The 22,802-nt window shown below is 37.1% G+C and overlaps 1 protein-coding gene across 2 annotated transcripts in view; it reads left to right on the top strand.

Moving 5' to 3' along the window:
- Positions 1–11,496, top strand: part of DPB2 (DNA polymerase epsilon subunit B2) — a 170,629-nt gene extending 159,133 nt beyond the window's left edge. Inside the window, exons 6-13 of one of the 2 annotated variants that reach the window (XM_089371755.1) lie at positions 8,380–8,484; positions 8,642–8,722; positions 8,820–8,950; positions 9,110–9,204; positions 9,584–9,683; positions 9,800–9,914; positions 10,024–10,134; positions 10,914–11,496. In XM_089371755.1, coding sequence (XP_089227881.1) covers positions 8,380–8,484; positions 8,642–8,722; positions 8,820–8,950; positions 9,110–9,204; positions 9,584–9,683; positions 9,800–9,914; positions 10,024–10,134; positions 10,914–11,054 — 879 coding nt within the window. In that variant the 3' untranslated portion in view covers positions 11,055–11,496. The remainder of the gene's footprint in view (positions 1–8,379; positions 8,485–8,641; positions 8,723–8,819; positions 8,951–9,109; positions 9,205–9,583; positions 9,684–9,799; positions 9,915–10,023; positions 10,135–10,913) is intronic. The other variant, XM_089371756.1, reaches the window with a different exon arrangement.
- Positions 11,497–22,802: the final 11,306 nt, after the last annotated feature.

The following is a 22,802-nucleotide window of genomic DNA, read 5'->3' as shown; positions in this document are numbered from 1 at the left end:
CAGGGGATGGGTTTCACAAAGAGTGAGGCAGATCCGAACCTTTACTTTATTGTGATTGGTGAGGAGCCTCTCATTCTGGCGCTGTATGTGGATGACTTGATCATTACAGGTGCAGAGAGACTCATAGAGCACTGCAAGGGAGATCTTGCGGCGGAGTTTGAGATGAAGGACATCGGCTTGATGCATTACTTTTTGGGTTTGGAGGTGTGGCAGGAGGAGGGGCATTTCTTCCTGGGGCAGGGGAAGTATATTGTGGACATCCTTAGCAGATTCCACATGGAGGATTGTAGACCCATGTCGACACCGATGATCACCAACTGGAAGAAGCTTCATGCTTCGGATTCCGAGTTGGTGGATCCCACATTATACAGGCAGCTGATTGGTTCCTTGATGTATTTGGTCAACACTAGACCAGATATCTGTTTTACAGTCAACACGATGAGTCAGTTTATGTGTGAGCCTAGGAAGGTTCACTGGGTGGCTGCAAAACACATTTTGCGGTACTTGCGGGGGACAGTGGATTATGGTCTGGACTACAGGCAGGGAGATGGAGTGAGATTGGCAGGATACACTGATTCTGATTGGGCAGGTTGTGCTTCTGATAGGAAGAGCACTTCAGGGTGTTGTTTGGGTTGGGTTCAGCAGTAGTGTCATGGTTCAGCCGGAAGCAGCAGTCAGTAGCACTGAGTTCAGCGGAAGCAGAGTATATGGCAGCCAGTCTAGCTAGTTGTGGGGCTATCTGGCTTCGCAAGATGTTGTTTGGCTTATTTGGTCAGCCGTTGAGACCTTCAGTGATTTACTGTGATAATCAGAGTTGCATTAAACTCACGGAGAATCCAGTATTTCATGACAGGTCAAAGCATATCGGGATCAGATATCATTTCATCAGAGACTATGTTCAGAAGGGAGCTGTGAAGCTTGAGTATATTTCCACTGACGAGCAGGTTGCAGATATCCTTACCAAAGCCTTACCACGGGGCAAGCATGTCTACTTCAGAGACAAGATGGGTGTGGTGAGGAACACCTTCCTCGGTAAGAGGGAGTGTTGAAATTTGGTACCGGAGGACAGGTGGTTCCCTTAGGCTTTGATCTTTGGCCTAGGGAAAAGTGTCCAAAAGAATTTAATTTTTCTCCTAAAGTGACTTTATAATTTTATAAAGTTAAATCTAATTTAAAAGTGACTTTAAGTGATAAAGTTATTAAGTCTAATTTTAAAGTGACTTTTATAAAGTCAATGAAAAATTAGAAAGGAAAAGTGACTTTGGAAATAAATGACTAAGTGGGTCTTTATTAAAGTGGGGTGAATTAAAAAATAGAAAGTGAGATTTAAATGAGCATTTAATCTCAACCATTGATCTAAATCTATTTCAGCCATTGGATTTAGAGATCACCCAAAAGTCACTTGGATCACCCAAAAGTCACTTGGAGTTATATTAAAGGAGGAAAATGAGGAAAAGGTCATTCATTCTTTCATGAGCAGATTGGGAGAAGGAGAGCAAGAGAGCAAGAGAGATTTCTGAGCAGGGAGGAGAAGGAGACAGCAGCTTGGCACACATTCCTAGGCAGCAGTTGAGCAGATTTGTACAGCTGATTCAGCACATAGTGAAAGGCAGATTTTTGCACAAAAATCGAGGAGCAGTTTGCTGATTTTTCTGCACACAAAACGGAGGTCGTACAGCATTTATTGCTGTCCTGTTTGCTGTAATTTCCAGATTGCTGTGAGGCACGGGAAAGGAGATAAGTTGTAAATTTGCTTGCTGATTTTTTGCTGAGTAATTCTCACTGTAAAAAGACAATTTTCAGAAATAAAGAAGAGCTCTCAAACTGGTTTTCCCCAAGAGTTGTAGGGGGTTTTTCCAGGGTCAAGTTGACCAAAAATATCAGTGTTTTAATGTGTTTTAATGGCTGTTTTTAATTGCTGATTTTTAATTCTGCAATTTCCAGCATTCTGAAAAATTTCCAGAATTTGTGTTGTCAGCAATATTTATTTTTTTTCAGTCTGTTAAATGTATGGTTATGGGAATGGGCATTTAACTACATGAGAGAAATAAGGAGAAACTGAAAACCGGGGTGGGAAAACAGAAATTTTTACATTCCAGAGTGGCAATAGTCAGTTACTGGAAAGTTCGAGCTTCAGTGAGGAAGTAGAGACAGTGAGGGGCAAAGATTGTGGTCTAGAGGAAGTTTTCCAGATCTGGAGAGGCAGCAATCCTTGTGAGGCGGCGTAGAGGACTACACAATTGTTTCAGAAAAGCAATTTGATTTTGCTCGAGGAAAAATCGATTCAGCTTCCAGAGGCCAGGAAAGTCTTCTAGAGGGTCAGAGAATCAATTTCCTCAACAGAGACAGGCATAACGACTTCATCAGAGGAAGTTTCGTGCTTAGATGTCTAAGGGTCTGCGCAAAGGGTCCAAGTGGGCAATTTTTTTGAAGGGAAGTTGTGTTGATGTTGCTTGTGGAAGAAGGGAAATTCCCTTAAAAATTTTTGGCCAGATTTTCTTACTGTTTGGATTGCTAGTTGGGCATCCATAGATTGTACTCATAATTCAATGTTGCTTAATAATAAAAACCCTTAGCTGCTGCACCAGTTTTCCCAAGTTGGGTTTTTCCGGGGACAGTTGTCCAAAAATAACGGTGTGGTTTTTATATGTGTGCGGTATAATTTTCTCAGTTTCCAACGCTATTATTTTCTGCAATTTATTTGTGAAAATCAAAGTATGAGTTATTTGATATTTGTCGTAGCAAACAACAGATAAATTGTTAAACAAAATAACAATTAGAAAAATAATTTCCAGTTGTTGTGATAGATGAAATTTTCACACACACACACACACACACATATATATGAAGTCTGGAAGGATAGCTTGAGTACTGTATAGGCGCACATTGTTTAAGCTCAGGACATATAACTCTAAAAGAGGTTTATCACTATATTTATATGTATTCGAATGGAACCAAGCCGTGGGAGGGGGAGTGGGGTGGGCGGGGGGGGCGCTAAATCTTAAGACATGAAGGGCCCATTTAGCAAGTCGTGTTAGCCATGTGTGTGGGCACGGTAACCAAACACCGAGGGTGGAAGAGTCCAAACCATAAACTCATAAAGGTTTATGTCGCAAAAGATGGAAGTCAAGGCCCAAAGGAGCAAGGAGTGAGGAGTGGGCTCCTTGTCTGATCATATGGCCTAGTGTGGTGACCGAGGGTACTCAAGCTGGAAGGAACGAAGCCATTGGATATTGTGGAAGTTTTGATGCCCTTGGATGGACACTGGAAGAACTACCCTGGAAGTTCCAAGTAGAGGAATGGTCTGATTTCACTGGGTTTATTTGCTGGGATGATGTGGCAGTGGGGCCACTATCAACGCTTGGTGAAAGACTCTGGAAAACGCCACATTTCCCATATGACGAGAATGATGTGATTTTCAAGGGGCCTAGAGTCTTCAATGGGATCCACAATTACGTGGCACTTGATGTGGGGAAGGCGTGACAAAAGATGACGACACCTCGACATTTGGGACTAGTGATGTCACGTAGGACATTAGACCCTGGAGATTTTGGAAGGAGGAATGGTAGAAGGTCTCGATATTTTAGTCCCAGGGTGACATGGCACTTGTGGGGCTTGTTTGATGGGGTCAAGAGCTGTGTGATGTGAGTGAGACTACACATAAGCCAAGGGGGAGGCCTAGCCTTCATGTTGAATTATGATTGAATGCCGAGGATTGGCACGTAACCTTGGCCATTCTTCCTCAAAAGTTTTGATTGGGGACTGTAGGGGATGCCGCTGGGATTTTATCCTTGGGGTGAGTTGGAAAGGTGGGCCTGTACGACAGTTGTAAGGATCATAAGGGCAGGGTCTCACGCTTATATATATGTATGTATGTATGTATGTATGTATGTATGTACGCTCAATGGATAAAGAGTTAAAACTTGTCACAGACATGAACGGGTTGGCAGTTAGGGTAGAATTGCCAGGTGGATGGAGACATGGCTATGACTTGGGCAGCCGCATGGCAGGTTAGATGGCGTGGAGAGACCAGATAAGTCGGACTTTGAACGACCATATCTTTTGATCCAAGAGACGGATTGAAACAAATTTTATATTGTTGGAAAGGTCTCAACGAGATGGATGCAATAGTGTCATCCATTTTAAGTTCTGAGGTAGATGAAAAAGATAGAAAAATTTAGACCCCATTCCTATAAATGAAATTTGGTGATCAGGTCAATTGCCTCCTTCTACCCTTAGTAGGAGCTAAGGATAAAGGCGATATGTCACAATTTTATAGAAGTCCCATATTCGCATTGTCAGGTTCCTCTGTCCCTAAATTTAGTTAGCAAGCGTTGTAAATAAATTTGGCACATATTGTTGAATTTTCTACAAGCTGTATAGTAGAATATGATTTTTTGCTAGATAATTACTCCTAATGATTTCCAACTAGTATTTTCTGCCACTATTATCATTTGAATAATTACACTTGGAAAATCTCAACAGTAAATGTAGTGGAAACAATGAATATTATAGAAAGACAACCATGCACAATAGAGACAACAAATTTTACCTTGGGAAACCCAACATTGGGAGAAAACCCAACAACTTTTATTTAGGAGAAATTATTCTTGAGCAAGGTTTACAAATCAAATATGGTCGAAACTCCAGCAAGTCAATGCTGGTAAAGCAGCCAAAAATCAAATCTACAATCAAACTTCAGCTTGGTCAAATTTGGCCCTGTGGTTAATGGCCTGCGGTCAACTTTGCCTTGTTCTATGATGAAACCCGACCTGTTCTATGGTCAACGCCCAGTCAAATCACTCGGTTAAACAACTGATAAACTCAGTCTTCTTTCTCCACATGTGGCGAAGAGAGAGAGATAAAAGCAATGTTCCACCAAGGTTCTGGGACGAGGGGGCGAGGGAGCGAGGGGGCGCAGGAGCAGCCTATGCAAAAGCTCCCTACCATTTTTTAGGAAACATGGGGGAGCGTCAGGGTCTTAAAAATTTATAATATAAAATATAATTTATTAATTGAGTCCACTGTGACAATTTGGTTTGAATTGAAAAGCTGCAAAGTATGATCATTGATATGAATATCATTTGACATTATCCAAATTTATAATATCATATAAAATAATAAATTTAAAATTCTAATTCAGCTTGGTCAAATTCTAATTTAGGTTTTGGTCAAACAGAGGGAGAGCTTCAGCTTGATAAGGTAGCCACTGAATTCTATGAAAAGGTAAATGAACAGATCAGGAACACTGCATTGGCAGTAGAAGGGGCAACTACAATGGGTTGTCCCGCTGTATTGGATCCAACAGCTAGAAAGTTTGTTATATTATATATAATATAGACAGTACACCATATGTTGAAAGAAGAGTTTTAGTTCCAGGAGAGATGAGAAGATCACATGAAAGAGTTTCTGATAGTTTACTATCAAATGACATTGGCTGTAGGATGACCATTTGCGAACCAACTTGGGTGACCAACGATGGCATGAATAATTTGTCTACCTTATTAGAGCAATGCCATGCAGTTCAAACTTCAAACTAGCAGTGTATTTCAGGGGTGAAAATAATTTTCAGACCTGAGAATTCAAGTTGAGCTACTGTGCTCTGTGTAAATTTTGTAACTGTATAAATTCATATATAACGACAGTTCTTGAGATTTCTTGTTGCCCATAGTATTTTCTCATGCTTGCAGTAAACGCATGTTAGTCTATAGTCCACCCAATTATTTCCCACATGACATAGGTGCTGCTTCCATAGTTTGTATGTCAAATGTCATGCAAATTAAAAACACAAATTGAATGTCTCATATTCTTTGCCTGTCACTCCAGTTATCTCCCCACTGTAATCCAGCCATCACTTGAGAAAAAAGGAGAAGTTTTAAAAGGGAAAATTCATGTACGTGCTATATGGTCCAGCAAATTTCCATGATACTGACCCTCTAAAATAACGCTTGTTGAAACCAAAAGACAGCACAAGACGTTATCCCCATACAGAACATGAGTAGCTTTGTACCACTTTAGGTCTATTAAATCATAAACTATAAGCAAGGCCATTTTTTTGGGAGCGTGGGGAAACGTCCCCTCAGGGAAGGGAAACGTTTTCCTGGCACGTCCCCCCGAGTTTCCTCCATTTTGGGAGCGTGGGGAAATGTCCCCTACTCGTCCCCAAGTCCCTGGAGCGTGGGGGAGCGAGGAAACTAGACCCCTCGGGGGGGGGGCGAGTCCCCGTGGAACACTGGATAAAAGAAAGTAGAAAGGATAACCTCTGAAAACAGTTCTCAAACTTGCATTTCGTTAATGAGAGAATGAAGCATCACATCATATATTTATACTTGTCGAATGGGTGTGAAATAACCCAAGGGACACACTCGTTCATGATTCGGGCTGACTTGACGCTCCAAAAATCAAATTTTATTTCAAGTTTTCATAAGTCTTCTAGGCCGACTTAGGCATGCGAGAATACCTATCGCTTCTCAAAAACACATATGTCTAGATATATAGTGACTTATGTTGTTTTTTTGTAGCATCGGGAGGTATTCTTGCATGCCAAAAGGCCTCCCAAGTTGGCCAAAGAAAATTGTACAAAATGAAAAGTTAAAATTATTATTTTGGGCTTCATGTAGGCCCCAAAAATCAAGTCGGCTCCACAAGTGAATGGGTGTGTCCCTTGGTCAAAGTCCATCCCATTTGTCTAGCATAAATACAAGGTGACCTCCTCCATTTTGATCAATTCGGACATTACATCGGTCTCTTCTGTTCTGATCCACACATGCAAGGAGAGGAAATCTGAAGTTTGAAGCTGCTATTTGACCAACGTTGACCTGCTCATTTGACTGAATTTGTGGCTGACTTTGACTGAAGTTACAGGTTGAATTTGACCAAGAAAAGAGGTCATGTTTGATAAAAAATATGGACTGTTTTACCGCAGAGAGGGAAGTTTGACTGAGCTTTGACCACAGGGTTGAACATGGGTTGGACTGCATGAAGTCAACTGCAGGTCTGAGTTGACTGCAGGGGTCAACCACAGACCCAAAGTTGACTGCAGGAGACTATTGACTAGGCTAAAAGTTGACCAGAAGTGATTATTTTGAAGGGTTTGACCAGCATTGACTGGCTGATATTTTGACCAGGTTTGACTGGTATCTTTGACCTGGATTTTGGCACAGATTCCTAGAATAATTTTGAATTGTAATTATTGCTAAAGAATAATTTCTCCTAAAAAGAAAAGTTTGCTGGGTTTTTCCCAAGGTTGGGTTTTCCCAGGGTAAATTTGTTGTCTCTTTGTTGCTTGGCTGTCTTTTTATGATCCTACTGTTATCATTGTATTATTGTTGATATTTTCTATGTTTAATTCCTTAATGATACATGTGACATAAGTTAACTTGATCGAACAATCATTGGAAAGCAATTATCAGATTAGAAGATCAGTTTCTATCATAGAAAATTCAACAAATTAGGTGTCAAGCAAGAAGTCAAATAAGTTAGATGATGTCGACACTCTGTAGGTGCCAAGCGACGATTTGAAATGTAATGTCAATTGAGACCTAAATATGTGCATGTATCCCACTCAAGAGAGAGTGATGGGGTCTAAGATAGTGGATTTTGTGTGGAAAGGACTTACGGGCAGCTTCCCAAAGAATGTGTTAGGGAATTTAATTCTGTATTGGGAAATCTCGGAAAGGATCCCTTTGTTATATATTTATGCAAAACTATATATACATTCCATGAAACTCTTAACAACAGGCTATATAAACTTTAGATTTTAATAGGTTCCCATATTCACATTATTAGGTTCTTCTGTCCCTGAATTTAGTTTTACATGTTGGAATGTAACGGCCAAATGTTAGCAGGGGTTGTTGTAATAAATGTGACATATGTCTAGATACATGGGGAATATAGGTATCAAGTAAAAAGTTGAATAAGTTAGATGATTGATGCACAGGGTTTATACTATATAGGTGCCAATCAACGATTTGAAATGTAAGGTCTCTTGAGACGTATATAAGTGCATGTATCCCCCTCAGATAATTTAGTTCTCTTCCTACAATCAATGTATATTGCTATTTTAAGTGCTGCCACTCTGCCTCTGTTTCTTTACATTAGAGAGCTGTAGATGCATGAGCAAGTGCTGTTGTTTCTTCTCATTCCTGGAATTCTAATATACGTAGAATAAAGATTTAGCCAGATTCTGTCTCTTTTGCCTCCCTTGCTAATTTTCACTTACCCCCTTAACCATTTTGGTCATTTGTACATGTCAATAAATTCTCACTTTATTTTTTATCTTGTAGCTGCATGTATGTTAATTTTTTTTAGTCCAGGAGCAAGAAATTACTGCTACTAGAAACTAATCAGCAATCATATATTTCTTTGTATGGATTTTAGGTTCATACATGTGGTTTTCCACCATTAGAGAATCGCGATGTATCTCTTTCAGTAACAGCAGGTCTTGATTTCTTTGGGGGTGGGAATCTGACAACAGAGGAAACTGTATCCTTTTGGAATTTGCTGGCATACAAGCAGCTAAATATTTTGATTACTCTGATGGGCCTATTTTATCTATGCATTGAGATTCAACTAATTGAAACTAGTAAATAGTTGTTCATTTAAAGTTCAAGCTGCTATTTGTTTCTTTTACTGCATGCAGATCAGATTCACTGATATGGAACAGAAGGCATTGAATGACATGTTTGTCATTCTTTCTGATGTTTGGGTTGACAGTGCAGAGGTAATCCTTTTTCTCCTTAAGTTTGTTTCAAACAAGATCCAATTCTTTTTTTGAGAGTCAGAGAAAGCTGATGGATTGATGGTTCACTGTAGAAAAGACCATGGAAAAGCTAACCACAGTTTTGAATGGATATGAATCGGTGGAAATTGTACCTTCTTTGTTTGTTCTCATGGGAAACTTTTGCTCTCGACCATGCAATCTTGCTTTCCATGCGTTTCCAGAGCTTCGGTGAGTGCCTACAGGTTTTAAAATGCTGAATTCAATTCATATATATTTGGATTGCTACTGAATTCATTCATAGTTGTGAAATTCAACGAACAAGTTTTTCTGGTAAATAATAAACTTTGGTGAAACTAACTGTACAACAAATACTGATAATTTGATCAGAACACAATTTGGTAAGCTCGGATCAATTATTGCTGAACATCCCCGCTTAAAAGAAGGGAGCCGGTTCTTATTTATACCAGGTCCTGATGATGCTGGTAAGGCACGAAAATTTTGTAAGAGTGCATTTTTCCATGTAGTCATACGAAGACTCACATTGTCTATTTAACTTTTTAGATTAATATCACCTACTTAATTTTTATGTTGATTTCTCCATGGTCCATAAACTTCATGCTATGATCTGATCATATAAGAATTTTACTCCTTAGCTTTGAATATATGATTAGCTGAAGACTTGTATTACCTTTCCTTACACTATTTTTCTTTTCTCCTGCTTTTTAGCTATAGATAGGTCGTTGAAATACTTGAATTTCTATTTTGGTTTTTAGTTTGTAATCTTTTCTGCTCTCTACCAAGCTTGTTTTATACCTAAAGCAATTCTATTGATCTAGCAAAAGCAATGTTTCTTGTCTGTAGGTCCAGCAAATGTGCTTCCTAGGTGTTCTTTGCTGAAGTATTTTTCTGAAGAGGTTACTAAGCATGTTCCGAATGCTATCTTCTCCAGCAATCCTTGCAGGTAATTCAGTTCGCTTTTTCTTATTCAGTTGAGGGGGGAAATATATAAATCAGTTATTATGTTTTATACGTGATATGAAGATTTAAATGACAACTATTAACTTGATTTATGGCCAGAATTAAATTCTACACACAGGAGATTGTCCTGTTCCGGCAGGATATGTTATATCGGATGCGTCGTTCCTGTCTAATCCCTCCTTCATCAGAGGAAACAAATGAGCCTTTTGAACATGTATGCTTCTTTTCCTTATTTAAATATTAAATGCCCGTAATTTGGTTATTAGTTTAATAACCACAGAATCTTACTGCTTTTTTTGTGGCTTGTCATGTTTGACTAGCAGTTGGTCGCCACGGTAACTCATCAAAGTCATCTTTGCCCATTGCCTCTCACGGTGCAACCTATTATCTGGAATTATGACCATTGTTTGCGTTTGTACCCCACACCACACACGGTACATTGTTTTCTCTGAACTCCATAGATAACTGAATGGATGTGCACTACGATATTTTTACTGTACAAAAACAAACTTGCTGGTGCACTGACATCGAGGAATATGAGTGCCACATGTCATTAATTTGTGTATGCCTTTCCAAAGAAATAGTGGCCAAATATCAACTAATACATATGCCGGTGTGTAACTTAGCTGTATATGGTTACATTTTCTTCTGATGTTTTGCAATGTGGCTTACACTATCTAATAGGATGATAATTGAGATATGGTGGTTGGCGTACTTGGTAAGCATCATATTATTGTCCTAGTTTAGTGTGCAACAGACCTGGCCTTAAGGCTTTGGTCTTGTTCTAGAGAAGTTTGGCATTCTACCAAGCATCCTTGTAATGGTTTTTTGTATGCCTCAAGTTAGATTGCATATGTGTGCCCACTTATGCTTATGGAGATTAATATGTAGCTTTAGAAGAGTGCTTCTGTATCTAATGCATTCAGTATGTACCTTGTATACAGTAGCCCTAATTGCATGTAAGTACAGTTGTCTGCCCGCCCTTATCAATTCCTTCAAGATTCAAACATTTAAAGTCTAAGAAGGACGATACTAGAAAATGTTGGGGTTGGGTACTTGTAAGGCGATGTTTTGTATACTTGACCATAAAAACCAGCATAGTGCAGTTCAGTACCATTTCTTTCTGACATGCATATTGAAATGATAGTTCTCCTTTGTCTTGTTTCTTATCGAATGAATATGAACTTAACACGTCGATTCTTTATCTTGGCAGATAGTATTAGCAGATAAGTCTGAACAGAAAGCATTCAAGTACACAGGGGTCACTTGCTTCAATCCTGGTTCTTTTGCAAATGATGGTACCTTTGTAGCTTACCGCCCTGCCACCCAAGAAGTTGAACTATCTGCGTTGTGAGTTCTGCAAAATAAGGAATGGTGTCCTTCGCTGGGAGACTGATTGGATAGATACAGCTATGCTTAAAGTTGTTACAAGGAAACCTCAGAGATTTTTTTTTTTTTTTTCCTTCATGATTCCAACTTTTTCCTCCCCATATTCGAGGGTAGCACCTGTATTGTCAAAGAAATGTAATCCATAAAATGTTTATATTGCAACTTGAATTAACATAGAAGCGTAGCATTTTTCCTTCCCAACAACCCTGGACGAGGAGAGTACTTATTTGGGTGGGGCAGTTTGTTCTCGCGCTTGGCCTTTCTCAACTAGGTATTTCTTTTATTAAAAAATTGTTGAGCTCTTTGGTTATAGTGGTAGCCAGCAGGTTTAATCCTGGGTTAGCTTAGATCATTCCAATAACTTACCAAATCCATAACAAAAAATAAAATAAATTTATGAAGCTCCTTTAGCTTAGATCATTCCAATAACTTACCAAATCCATAACTAAAAATAAAATAAATTTATGAAGCTCCTTGTCACAGGTTCAATTAATTGGAAATCCATTTGAAAGTAATTCAATCACAAAATTATAAACAAAAAAAAATCAAAATCTCTCTTTCTGATATTCTTGTACTCGAAGATGGAAGTTTACACGAAATTAACTTTCTCTCTCGTAAGCAGAGAAGACCAGAAATTCTCTCACACCGTTGGAGTCCAGGATACAACTCCCCTATATTGCTGAATACGATGGATGGTTACATGCTAATTTATTGTACTAATAAGTGCAATTCCAACTAGATGAGTCGGTGTATATTCGAATTGTGGTTGGACTGGACTGGAAACAGCCGGTCCAGACCAGTTCACATTGGAGAGGGGCTAAACAGGCTGCCTAACAGGATCAGTGGGCTGGTTTCGTCCCGGACTGGCCAAGTTTTACCGGTGGTTCGGATGATTCGAATTTCGTCGGAAAAACGGGTTCCATCTGCGCGCATCGTGTACCCAAAAACTTGTTTTCCTTTTTTTGTTGGAAAGAATTTAAATATTTGGTGTTTAATGGTTTAGAATTATATCGATGTGTGTATCTATATCGAATATTTTAAATGGTTTAGAATTATATCGATGTGCGATGTGTGATCTATATCGGATATTTTAAATTATTTCTAATCGATCAGTGCTTCAACTCCGTTATATCTTTCGCCGGTTTCACTTGTTCTTGTTTTGATAACTTTTGAGAAAAGTGCTTAATCTAATTGCTAATAAGTTTGGTTTTATTGTTAGATTATTTTTTAAAATTTGTATAGAGGGTATTTTTAAAGTTTTATATAAATGGTATATTTTCTTTTTCTAAGTTTTATATAAATGCTATATTTTGTTTAAGTGGATTGGATGGTTAAGAATATGGTTTTATTTTTAAGAGTTTATAAATTAAGTTAAAATTTAGAATGTGTTTTTATTCTTAAGAGAATAGTGTATAAACAAATAAAAATGTCTTTTCTACAGGGTACATTTTAGTGTCATTTTTATTCAAATTAGATTATTATTGTTATTTAAAAGCTAGCTTAGATCTATTTTAACTTTGGATTTACAAGTGCGGTGAGGGAATAAATCACTTTTCACTCTAAAAGAAGTTTGCATCAAGATATTTGATCTTTTGTGTATAAACAAATAAAAATGTCTTTTACTACAAGCAAGCGGTACGTCATTTTAGTGTCATTCTTATCCAAATTAGATTATTATTTTTATTAAAAAACTAGTTTAGATCTATTTCAACTTTGGATTTACAAGCGTGGAGAGGGAATAAATCACTTTTCACTCCAAAAGAAGTTTGCATCAAGATATTTGATCTTAGAGTGTATAAACAAATAAAAATGTCTTTTTCTACAAGGAGGGGTACATCATTTTAGTGTCATTCTTATCCAAATTAGATTATTATTATTATTATTATTTAAAATTAGCTTAGATCTATTTTAACTTTGGATTTACCAATGTGGAGAGGGAATAAATCACTTTTCACTCTAAAAGAAGTTTGCATTTGCATCAAGATATTTGATCTTTCGTGTATAAACAAATAAAAATGTCTTTTTCTACAAGCAAAAGGTACATCATTTTAGTATCATTTTTATCCAAATTAGATTATTATTATTATTATTGAAAACCTAGTTTAGATCTATTTTAACTTTGGATTTACAAGTGTGGAGAGAGAATAAATCACTTTTCACTCTAAAATAAGTTTGCGTATTTGATCTTAGAGTGTATAAGCAAATAAAAATGTCTTTTTCTACAAGCAAGGGGTACATCATTTTAGTGTCATTCTTATCCAAATTAGATTATTATTATTTTAAAAAAACTAGCTTAGATCTATTTTAACTTTGGATTTACTAGTGTGGAGAGGGAATAAATCACTTTTCACTCTAAAATAAGTTTGCATAAGATATTTGATCTTTCATGTATAAACAAATGAAAATGTCTTTTTCTACAAGCAAGAGGTACATTATTTTAGTGTCATTCTTATCCAAATTAGATTATTATTATTATTAAAAAGCTAGTTTAGATCTATTTTAACTTTCGATTTACAAGTGTGGAGATGGAATAAATCACTTTTCATTCTAAAAGAAGTTTGCATCAAGATATTTGATCTTTCTATAAATATAATTATTAATCTTATGTATTTTTTAGTTTTATTTAATTTGATTGATAATTATAATTATTATTTTATTTATTTTTTTAAATTTTAGTTTTAATCTTATTTTATTTTGATCAAGTTAAAATATTAAACATTACAACATCTCTATCATATTAGGGTGGAGAATTCTTCTTTGCTAGTAATTGGAAGGAGACATATTTTTGAGTATTAAATATATGAGTTTAATGTATGAGGTGTTGGTTTGTGTGTGGTATAGTCTCTATTAAGTCTCAAGTTCAAACCTCACAAGGAAAGTGATAACTACTTGTAGCGAAAATAGATTCTCCCGCAATATTAGTTTGTTTTTGGTCTTTTAGAACTCATTTTTAAAAAAATAAATTAATTGACTTTATAAAACAAAAAGTTAATAAGAGATTTTTTTTTGAAACAATTTATTATTAAGTTCAAATAACTTATCCGTTTTTGTATTTTTGTGATAAAATTTGTAAAATCCAAATATAAAATAGTATCTCAATTTTGTGCTTAACATCTACGATACATTTACGCAAGAGAAGAAATGAAAGGAGATTCCACCGAAGTTTCTAAAACTTGCGCTTAAGTTATTATCAATTCTCCTAATAAGTAAGGAGAAACAAATATTCAAGTTGACAACATGCAAGATAGTGAAGGCAAGGAAAGACAAAATAGGATAGCAAACATAATTATTAAAGGGGTGAAAGACTATGGGAAAAATGAATGTACTCTTGACCTTGCAAGAGGCATATTGAAAGACAAGTTGTTATGGCAAGGACAAATATGCCAAGCATGGAGGGTGGGCATTATGCCTAGCTTGCATGATAAATATATCATTCCAAGCAAGAAACATCTTTTGAGGGGTTTTCTTTTTTCCCTAGAAGAAGATTTAACTGTAAAACAACAGGAAAAAAGAAGGGAGAAAATTTTAAAGGTTAGGGCAGCAAGAGATGAAGGCAAGAGGGCATGGATTTATAAAGGCAAAGTTGTGATAGAACGATTTGGACCTCCTTCCAAAACAGAGGAGCAAGATGGTAATAAAGAAGAGGCAACAAACTCTTCAACAAGAAATCAGAAAGCAAGGTTAGTATGGGAAAGCAGGGACAAGGACTCAAATGTGAGTCTTTCATGTCAAAATAAGTAGCAATCAAATCATACCCAAGTTTCCTTAAGATTAGTTTGTTGGAACTGCAGAGGTTACCCATGGAGATGAGGACCTAGGTTAGGGCTTGTTGCGGAAGATAGAGACATAATTTGGCACCTCTGCTTGAATGATACTGGAATATGGCACTGTGGAACAAGGCAACAGGGAATGGCAAAGGGCACGGGGGTATCATGGTTTTAGTAAGGGAGAAAGAAGGTTGTCTCATTCAGTTAGAAAAAGAAGACTCAAATAAGCAATTCATTTGGTTTAAAATATCAGAAAATGGAAACCACATTAGAATTGCAGCATGCAATTTTGCGTCGCAGGTTTAAAAAATCTACAAAGGTAAAGGGCTTAACCACAAAGATCCATTTACAACCTTAAAAGAGGATATTGCAACATATTCGCAGCTAGGTGAAGTCCTTATAGTGGGTGATTTCAATGCTAGGATTGCAAGTGAGCAAGCTAGCATTCTTTGTTGTAAAGATGATTGTGACCCTATTTGGCTTACAAAGGAAAGTAATCATTAGTGGGAAAGAATTTCAGAGGACAAGGGCTACAATCTCTTTGGTGAACAATTGCTTACTCTATGTGGGGCCTTTGATTTAGTCATTTGTAATGGCTTGACTAGATGGGCAAAGCCCAGTAATTTCACTTGTAATACTTACAATGGAGCAAGTATGGTAGATTATGTAATTTTCTTGCATTGTTTGTGTGAGAAAATGGAGGAGGTTTTGATTGGAGATCAGCTGTGGGACGTGAAATCATATCGCAAACCAATTTATTTATGTTTCTCTTAGATTGGAAAGAAACAATTAGAGTACAAAATTCAGCGTGTCCAACAAAATCTCCCACAGGACAGAATTCTTTTAACCCCAGAAAATTGTAATACCTTCCAAATGACGCTAGAGAGGCTCTTTGAGAAGGAGAAAATTACAATTCACAGCGTTCATAGTCATGAATTAACACATTTAATTCAATGCGCACTTGCAAAGTGCAAAAGAGCAAAAATTAAGAAGTCTAAAATAAATTGCTTTCTGGTTAATGCTTGGTTTGACAAGGAATGGAAAGAGGCAAGGAGAATGTGGAAAGAGTCAAACAAGGATAACATAGAGCTCAAAGCTTACAAACAGTTATTAATTAAGAAAAAGGATGATTTCATGGTTTCAAGGAGGGAAGAACTAATCTTCCTTGGGAAAAATAATCCCAAATTATTTTGGAAGGAGCTCCAACCGAAAAAGATACAAATTGGAAATAATTTGATAGCTTTTAAATGGTTTGATTATGCAAGACAACTCTATGTGCAGGTTCCTAAGGTTGACCCTCCCCCATTGGTCAACACTGATACTGAACTCTTCACGGTACAAGAGGTAGAGATGGGTATTAAGAAGTTGGGTGTTGGAAAAGCAAAAGACTTAACTAAACTCCAAGCATAATATCTAAAGTGGGGCTCAAATATTCTTGCACCTCACATTACAAGAATATTCAACAACATCATACAACAAGGGCTCCCCACAGATTGGACAACTAGTTTGGCAATACCTCTTTTCAAGAGTGGTGACGTCAATAATCCCTCCAATTATAGGACCATCATGATAAACCCTTTGTTTGCAAAGCTATTTGGAAGCATGCTAGAAAACAAAATTAGCAAGTGGGAAGAAGAAAGAGATAAGTGTGCTAAAGAGAAAACATGTTTTAGACCTAAACATTCCACAGTTGATCATTGTATAACTTTAAGGCACATCATTGAAAAAGTTTGGGAGAAAAAGGAAGAAGTCTTTTGTTGCTTTGTTGATTTCAAAAAAGCGTTTGACTCGGTTCTTAGGGATAAGCTTTGGCACAGAATGTAGGAACTTGGGGTTCTTGAACATTTGAGAGCAGTTGTGCATAGGCTGTATGAAGAGGTGAAAGTCAAAATTAGAACTTCAACAGGTATTTCTGAAAGTTTTAGAAGCGATATCGGGGTCAAGCAAGTTTGCCCACTGTCTCCTACCCTTCTTGGTTTATATATCGACAAGCTTGAGGAGTGGTTAAATTCACAAGGGGGTGATGGTATCTATTTGGGCAAGTTTGTTATAAGGCTTCTTTTGTATGCAAATGACCTTATTCTGATTGTTAAATAGACTCATGGTTTGCAAGAGCACTTGTTATCCCTTGAGCATTTTTGTAGAAGTGTGAGGATGCAAGTCCATATTAGCAAAACGAAAGTAGTGGTCTTCTCTAAGAAAAGAAAACATAACCAACATAAGTTCTACTTTGAAGGCAACATTTTGGAAGAAGTTGCAGATTACAAATACCTCAGAATTGACTTCAACAAAAATCTAAGCTGGAATGGTTGTAGAAAGAAAAAAACTTTGGGGAGTTGGAAAGCATTTGATGCTTCTCAAAATAAGTGTAAAGAGGCAGAGTTATGGCACTGAAAAACCACTCAAACTCTTTTTGGGCTTCTAGTGATTCCGGTGATTCTCTATGGTTGTGAACTATGGGCCAATAGTACATCCGACATGCAGTGGAGACAAATTGAGAAAATTCAGAAACATTTGATTACAAACAAATTTTAGATTAGAAGTGCAGTTCCTTATGATATCCCGTTAAGTGAAACAGGGACTGCTCCTATTGAAGCAATTGCTATGGTGCGAGTCATAAGGTATTTCAAAAAAAACTGAGCAAATGGAAGAGGGTAGATGGCCTAAGGTTGTCTTTAATGATAAATTGTGCAAGAGCAAAAAAACTTGTATGCAACAAAATAACAAATGGTTTAGTAAATGGGGTATTTGCTTGAAGTGTACCATAAACAACAAAGAGATAAAAGCTTTTGTTATGAAAAAGTTCCACAAACGTACTTGGGATAAGGAGCTAGGAAGAAAGAAAAATTACTATATTGAAGTGTTTAATCCCACTTATAGTCATCAACCAAAAGCATACATAGAGGCCAATATCTCGGAGAGCCAAAATTCTTATTGCTCAGTTAAGAACTAATTCTCATCAACTCCGTTGTGAAACAGGGCGCTGGAAAATGCCAAAGGAAGTGTGGGAGGAAAGTGTATGCATTTTTTGTTCTTTCGGAAAAGTGGAAATAGAAAAACATTTCATTTTAGAATGTGAGGCTTTGAAAGACAACATGGAAAATTATGCAGATACGCTGGCAGCTAACTCTTGGGATAATCTATTTAGCTAGGGGTTTGTCGAGAAGCTGGGAGCATGGAGTAAACAAAACTTCTGATACACAGAAAATATATATAAATATTTTATTAAAGAGATGAAATTACAGATGATGTCTTTTACAATGGGGTTTCCTGGCTTAAATACTGCCACGGGCACCCTTTGGGGAAAAGGCATGATTTTATGATCGTGCCCTTTCGTCTAATTAATCCTAAAATTAAATAATAAATCTAAAATTAAAGACTAACTAATTTTTTACATAACATTGCCTTCCTCTCGAAAGAATGCTTTGTCCTCAAAGCATAAGTAACGACGGATGTTGTTGAAGGATGATTAATTCTCCCAGAAAGCGTCTTCTTCGGGTAAGTCCTTCCACTTGATCAGATATTCTAAGATGATCAAGGTCGCACACTTTAAAAGGTCTTGGATTAATCTCTCAAGTTCCGTTTTTTGGTGATGTGGATATTGGTATGGCTTGATGTTGACAGGGTCTGACCCTGCCTTGACTTCTATTGTATGCTCAATTTCCCTATTAGGTGGCATCTTCATAGGTAGGTCTTGAAATACTTTTTCATGCTTCCGAATCAAATCTTGTACCTCTGGTGACTCTTCTCTGGTCATATTTGCATATAACATCTCTAACTGGTGACATTGTACTACATAAGTGGGTGCTCCTTTTCGAGTTAGTTTCATCATTTGAGATGATGATACAACTTGATTTTCTGGTGCTTGGAATCCATGTAGCTTGTACTTCTGACCTCCCCATTTGAATTTTATAAATTGTACTTGATGGTTGGCGGCATAAGTACCTAAAGTTCGTAACCATTGGATACCCAAGACTACATCTACTCCTCCTAACGGTACCGTGAAGAATGGAGACTCTAGATTAAAGTCTTGAATCTGCAAATTGACCTTATGGCATTTCCCTACCTTTTCAATCTTCTTACCATTAGCTACCATCACTTTCATGTTTGGTAAGGGAAACGAAAAGATATTGAGTCTCTTTGCCACGGTTGCATCTAAAAAATTGTGTGTGCTTCCAGAGTCGACGAGAACCACTACGTTGTTCTTCTTTATGTGTCCTTTTAACTTTAAAGTCTGAGGTTGCGATATACCTGTCATAGCTGATAATGATACTTGTGGAATACTTCCATCATCTAGTTCTGGTGAGAATTCTGGGGCGTCTTCTGTGTCTTCTACGTCATAATCTTCACTGTTTGAATCATTGGTTGCTTCACAATTATATAGGTTCTTTGGTTCTTTTCCTTTAGCACATCTATGTTTGGGGTCCCACTTCTCACCACAACGTTTACATTTACCCTCTTTTATTCTTTGCATTTCCACATTAGATTTTTCATCTTCACGACGATGTGGTGGAACATATCTTGTATTATTTGAGTCCACATATTGAGGTATTCTTCGTCTTGCATAAGCTTTTTCCGCTGTTGACCAAAATATTGGTTCGGATTTCTTTTCGGCTATTTTTGCTTTTTGTCTTGCTACTTCTATAGATGTAATGTCATGCATCTCAAGTTCTGCTTGTAAATGGGTTTTGAGTCCCGAGATGTATAACTGAATTAGACGAGATTCTGATAACCCAGGTACTCGTGTTACTAAGGTCTCCCATTCTTGAGTGTATTCGTCAACACTTCCTTTTTGTCGTAGTTTGATGAGTTTTGAAAAGAACTCTTCTTCCTTTACACCTTGGAATCTTTTGAAGAATGCATCTTTAAATTTCCTCTAGCTAATGACATGTGTTGTCTTTTTCCACCACATATACCAGTTATATGCTTCTCCCTCCATTTTCATGGATGCATGTCTGAGCTTTTCGTCATCGTGAGTGATGTCATATATCTCAAAGTATTCTTCTGCTTTATTTATCCATGCAACATTGTTTTTTTCGTTTCCATCGAATTTAGGCATCTCGACTTTTGCCCGTCGCTGGTATGTTGCTACTGGTTGAGAAAAAAAGGGTGTTGATTGGTAAAGTTATCCCAGAGTTGCTTGTTTGTAAAGGCTGTGTTACTCACTTCTTGGTGGGGTGTCGCTGATTTTTTTGGGGATTCAACTTTGTCATGAGAGTCTGTAGACTTGGTTGAATCTGACGAGATGTGTTCTTGATTCTCTTCACCTTCTTTTAATAGTTGTTCGGGTGTACAATTCAACCTTTTACACAGACTTTTCAGCATTGATAAGACCTCTCTGATCCCTGCTTCTGTCTGGACATGGTAATTTTCCATCTTTATTTCTATTCGATTCTTCGTATCTTGAAGATTTTTATTTTGTCTGCTTGCTCCCAAAGCTTGCTGTCGACTTCATTTAATCTTTTACTGACCTCGTCATGGTTGTTATTTATTTTATGCTCTGCATCCAACAACCTTTTTTGGAAATCCACCATTGTCATTGTCGACATTGAGCGGGTTTGCGGAGGCGTGTATTTATTTGCCAGCTAAAATATTTTTCCTTCCCCTATTTTTTTTCCTCCCCCTATTTTTTTTATTAGCTAAAATAATTTTTATATATATAAATTTTAATTAATTAAAATAAATTTAATTAATTAAATTATATATATTATATATAATATATAATATATATATATATATATATGTTATATATATTATATATAAATAAACGTTATATATACGTTATATATATTTCACGCTATATACAAATTTATATATATATTCGCTGACCGTCACGTCTGCTGGTGGGGTCACCTCCGGCAGTAATAACACTTTCAGCGGACCGTTCAATAGAAAATCCTATGCGGATAACACAGTATGAGCACAACAGCGGACGGGAAGGCGGCAAGGTGACGGATGGATAGCCGATGGATAGCGAACGGGAATGACGGAGGCCACAGTCTTCCGGGCGAATGGAGACAGTGGAGGGCGTAGGAAAAATATGGTGGGCTGTGGACAAAAGCGGAGGCGACGACAGCGGAGGGAATACGCAGCTCGGGGTTTGTTCGTAACGCTGGGTCAACTGCGGTGGCAGCGGAAACAGAGGTGGCGTATTGGGACGGGGTGCTGACAGATGACGCAGCGGAAATGAAGATTGGTGATTGCCAGGCGAGAAGATCGTTCGCTCTGATACCAATGGAGTAAACAAAACTTCTGATATGCATAAAATATATATAAATATTTTATTAAAGAGATGAAATTACAGATGATGTCTTTTACAATGGGGTTTCCTGGCTTAAATACTGCCACGGGCACCCTTTGGGGAAAGGGCATGATCTTATGATCGTGCCCTTTCGTCTAATTAATCCTAAAATTAAATAATAAATCTAAAATTAAAGACTAACTAATTTTTTACATAACAGAGCATTTATTTTGAAGCTTCACAGAAAAAGGGCCGAATACATCAAGCAGATGAAGAAACAATCTGTTCTATAAGCTATCTTTAGCCTTGTGGACGTTAAAATAATTTCTTTCTTTCTTTCTTAAATTAGTGTCTTTCTTTTTAAATGCAAATTATATAAAATGGTTGATTTAGATATTTATAACATTAATCTTTCTCATATGGTTATGGATAAGATAGATTTGTGTTATAAAGGATGCAAGATAGATTTTTGTCATAAAAGATAATGGGTATTATCGTTAAAGGAGTTATTTTTTTGGAAACACTTAATTATTAAGTTAAAATAAATTGTCAAAGTTGTTTTAGTGTTATTGTATTTTTGTGTGATGAAATTAGTATAATTTGAATGTAAAATATTTTTTCAAATTTTTGTTTAAAATTTATGCTAGATTAAGAGAATTATTAAATTAATCTAGACTCTCTTAACTATAGATTTACTAAACGTTGAGAGGGATCAAATCATTTGAGATGCAAACTTCTTTTAGAGTGAAAAGATTTTATAGTGAAGAGATTTGATCTCTCAGCTTTTGGTAGATCCATAGGATCCAAAGATAAGATGGATCTAAGCTAGTTTATATATATATATTTCTTATTTGGCTATGAATATAAATGAAAGTAAGTCAAAGGGATTCTATTAATTCAAAGAAGATTTACATTGTTGAGTGTAGTTTTCCAAAATTATTTTGGCCTCACTCTTACTGGATTTGTTGGCCAGAAGAACAACAAAAATAGATAGCAAATTGCTAATACAAGCTGAGTAACCACACAAGTAGAATGGCAAAGAAACCAAAATACACCTAATATCAGAATGCACCCCACCACCATCAAGGATCACAAGAGTTGATCAGAGTTGGGTTCTTTGGTCCAGTGCCAAGTGATGAAGGAGGTCTGATGTCACAATGTACGTGTTTTTCCATGTGTGCCAACCTTCCTCCCAATTGCTCCAACTTTCTGTATATCCTCCTTTGACTTCTCTGTAGGCTGGCAAGACGATCTTGCATTTGCCATTGGTTGCATTGCAAGTCATTCATGAATATGAAGATAACATTTTTATCATCATGACGATCTTGGTTAGTCTATTCCAAGAGGAGGGTTACATCTCTAAGCTGACTTTCAAAGGCATGCAAAAGGGGGGGAGGGGTGTAGATCCATTCGACCAAGTGATTGTGTGAGATTAGAGTCTTAACGCATCCCCCAACTCTTGGACATCCATCCTATGCTTAGCTTGTTGCCCCCTCGGGCCAATTCCCCTTCGCACCTTGCCATATTGGCAGTGCATAGTTTGCTTAACTAGACTCTAGAAAAACGAAAACCTCATTATTCACCTAAGACCTACCGTACGTCAGCACTTGAGCCACGACGCCACCCTACTGCAATAGATCCATTATGCGGGCTCGCCACATTGTCCCAACTTGAGTTTTGTGGACTGATCTATGTCTAGGTCGAC

Source organism: Pinus tabuliformis, chromosome 8 (assembly GCF_031772625.1).
Source record: "Pinus tabuliformis cultivar Carrire ecotype Pingquan chromosome 8, CPIR1, whole genome shotgun sequence".
NCBI classification, from domain to species: domain Eukaryota; kingdom Viridiplantae; phylum Streptophyta; class Pinopsida; order Pinales; family Pinaceae; genus Pinus; species Pinus tabuliformis.
Note: the sequence above shows the minus strand (reverse complement) of the source record. Positions and strands in the feature narration are given on the sequence as shown.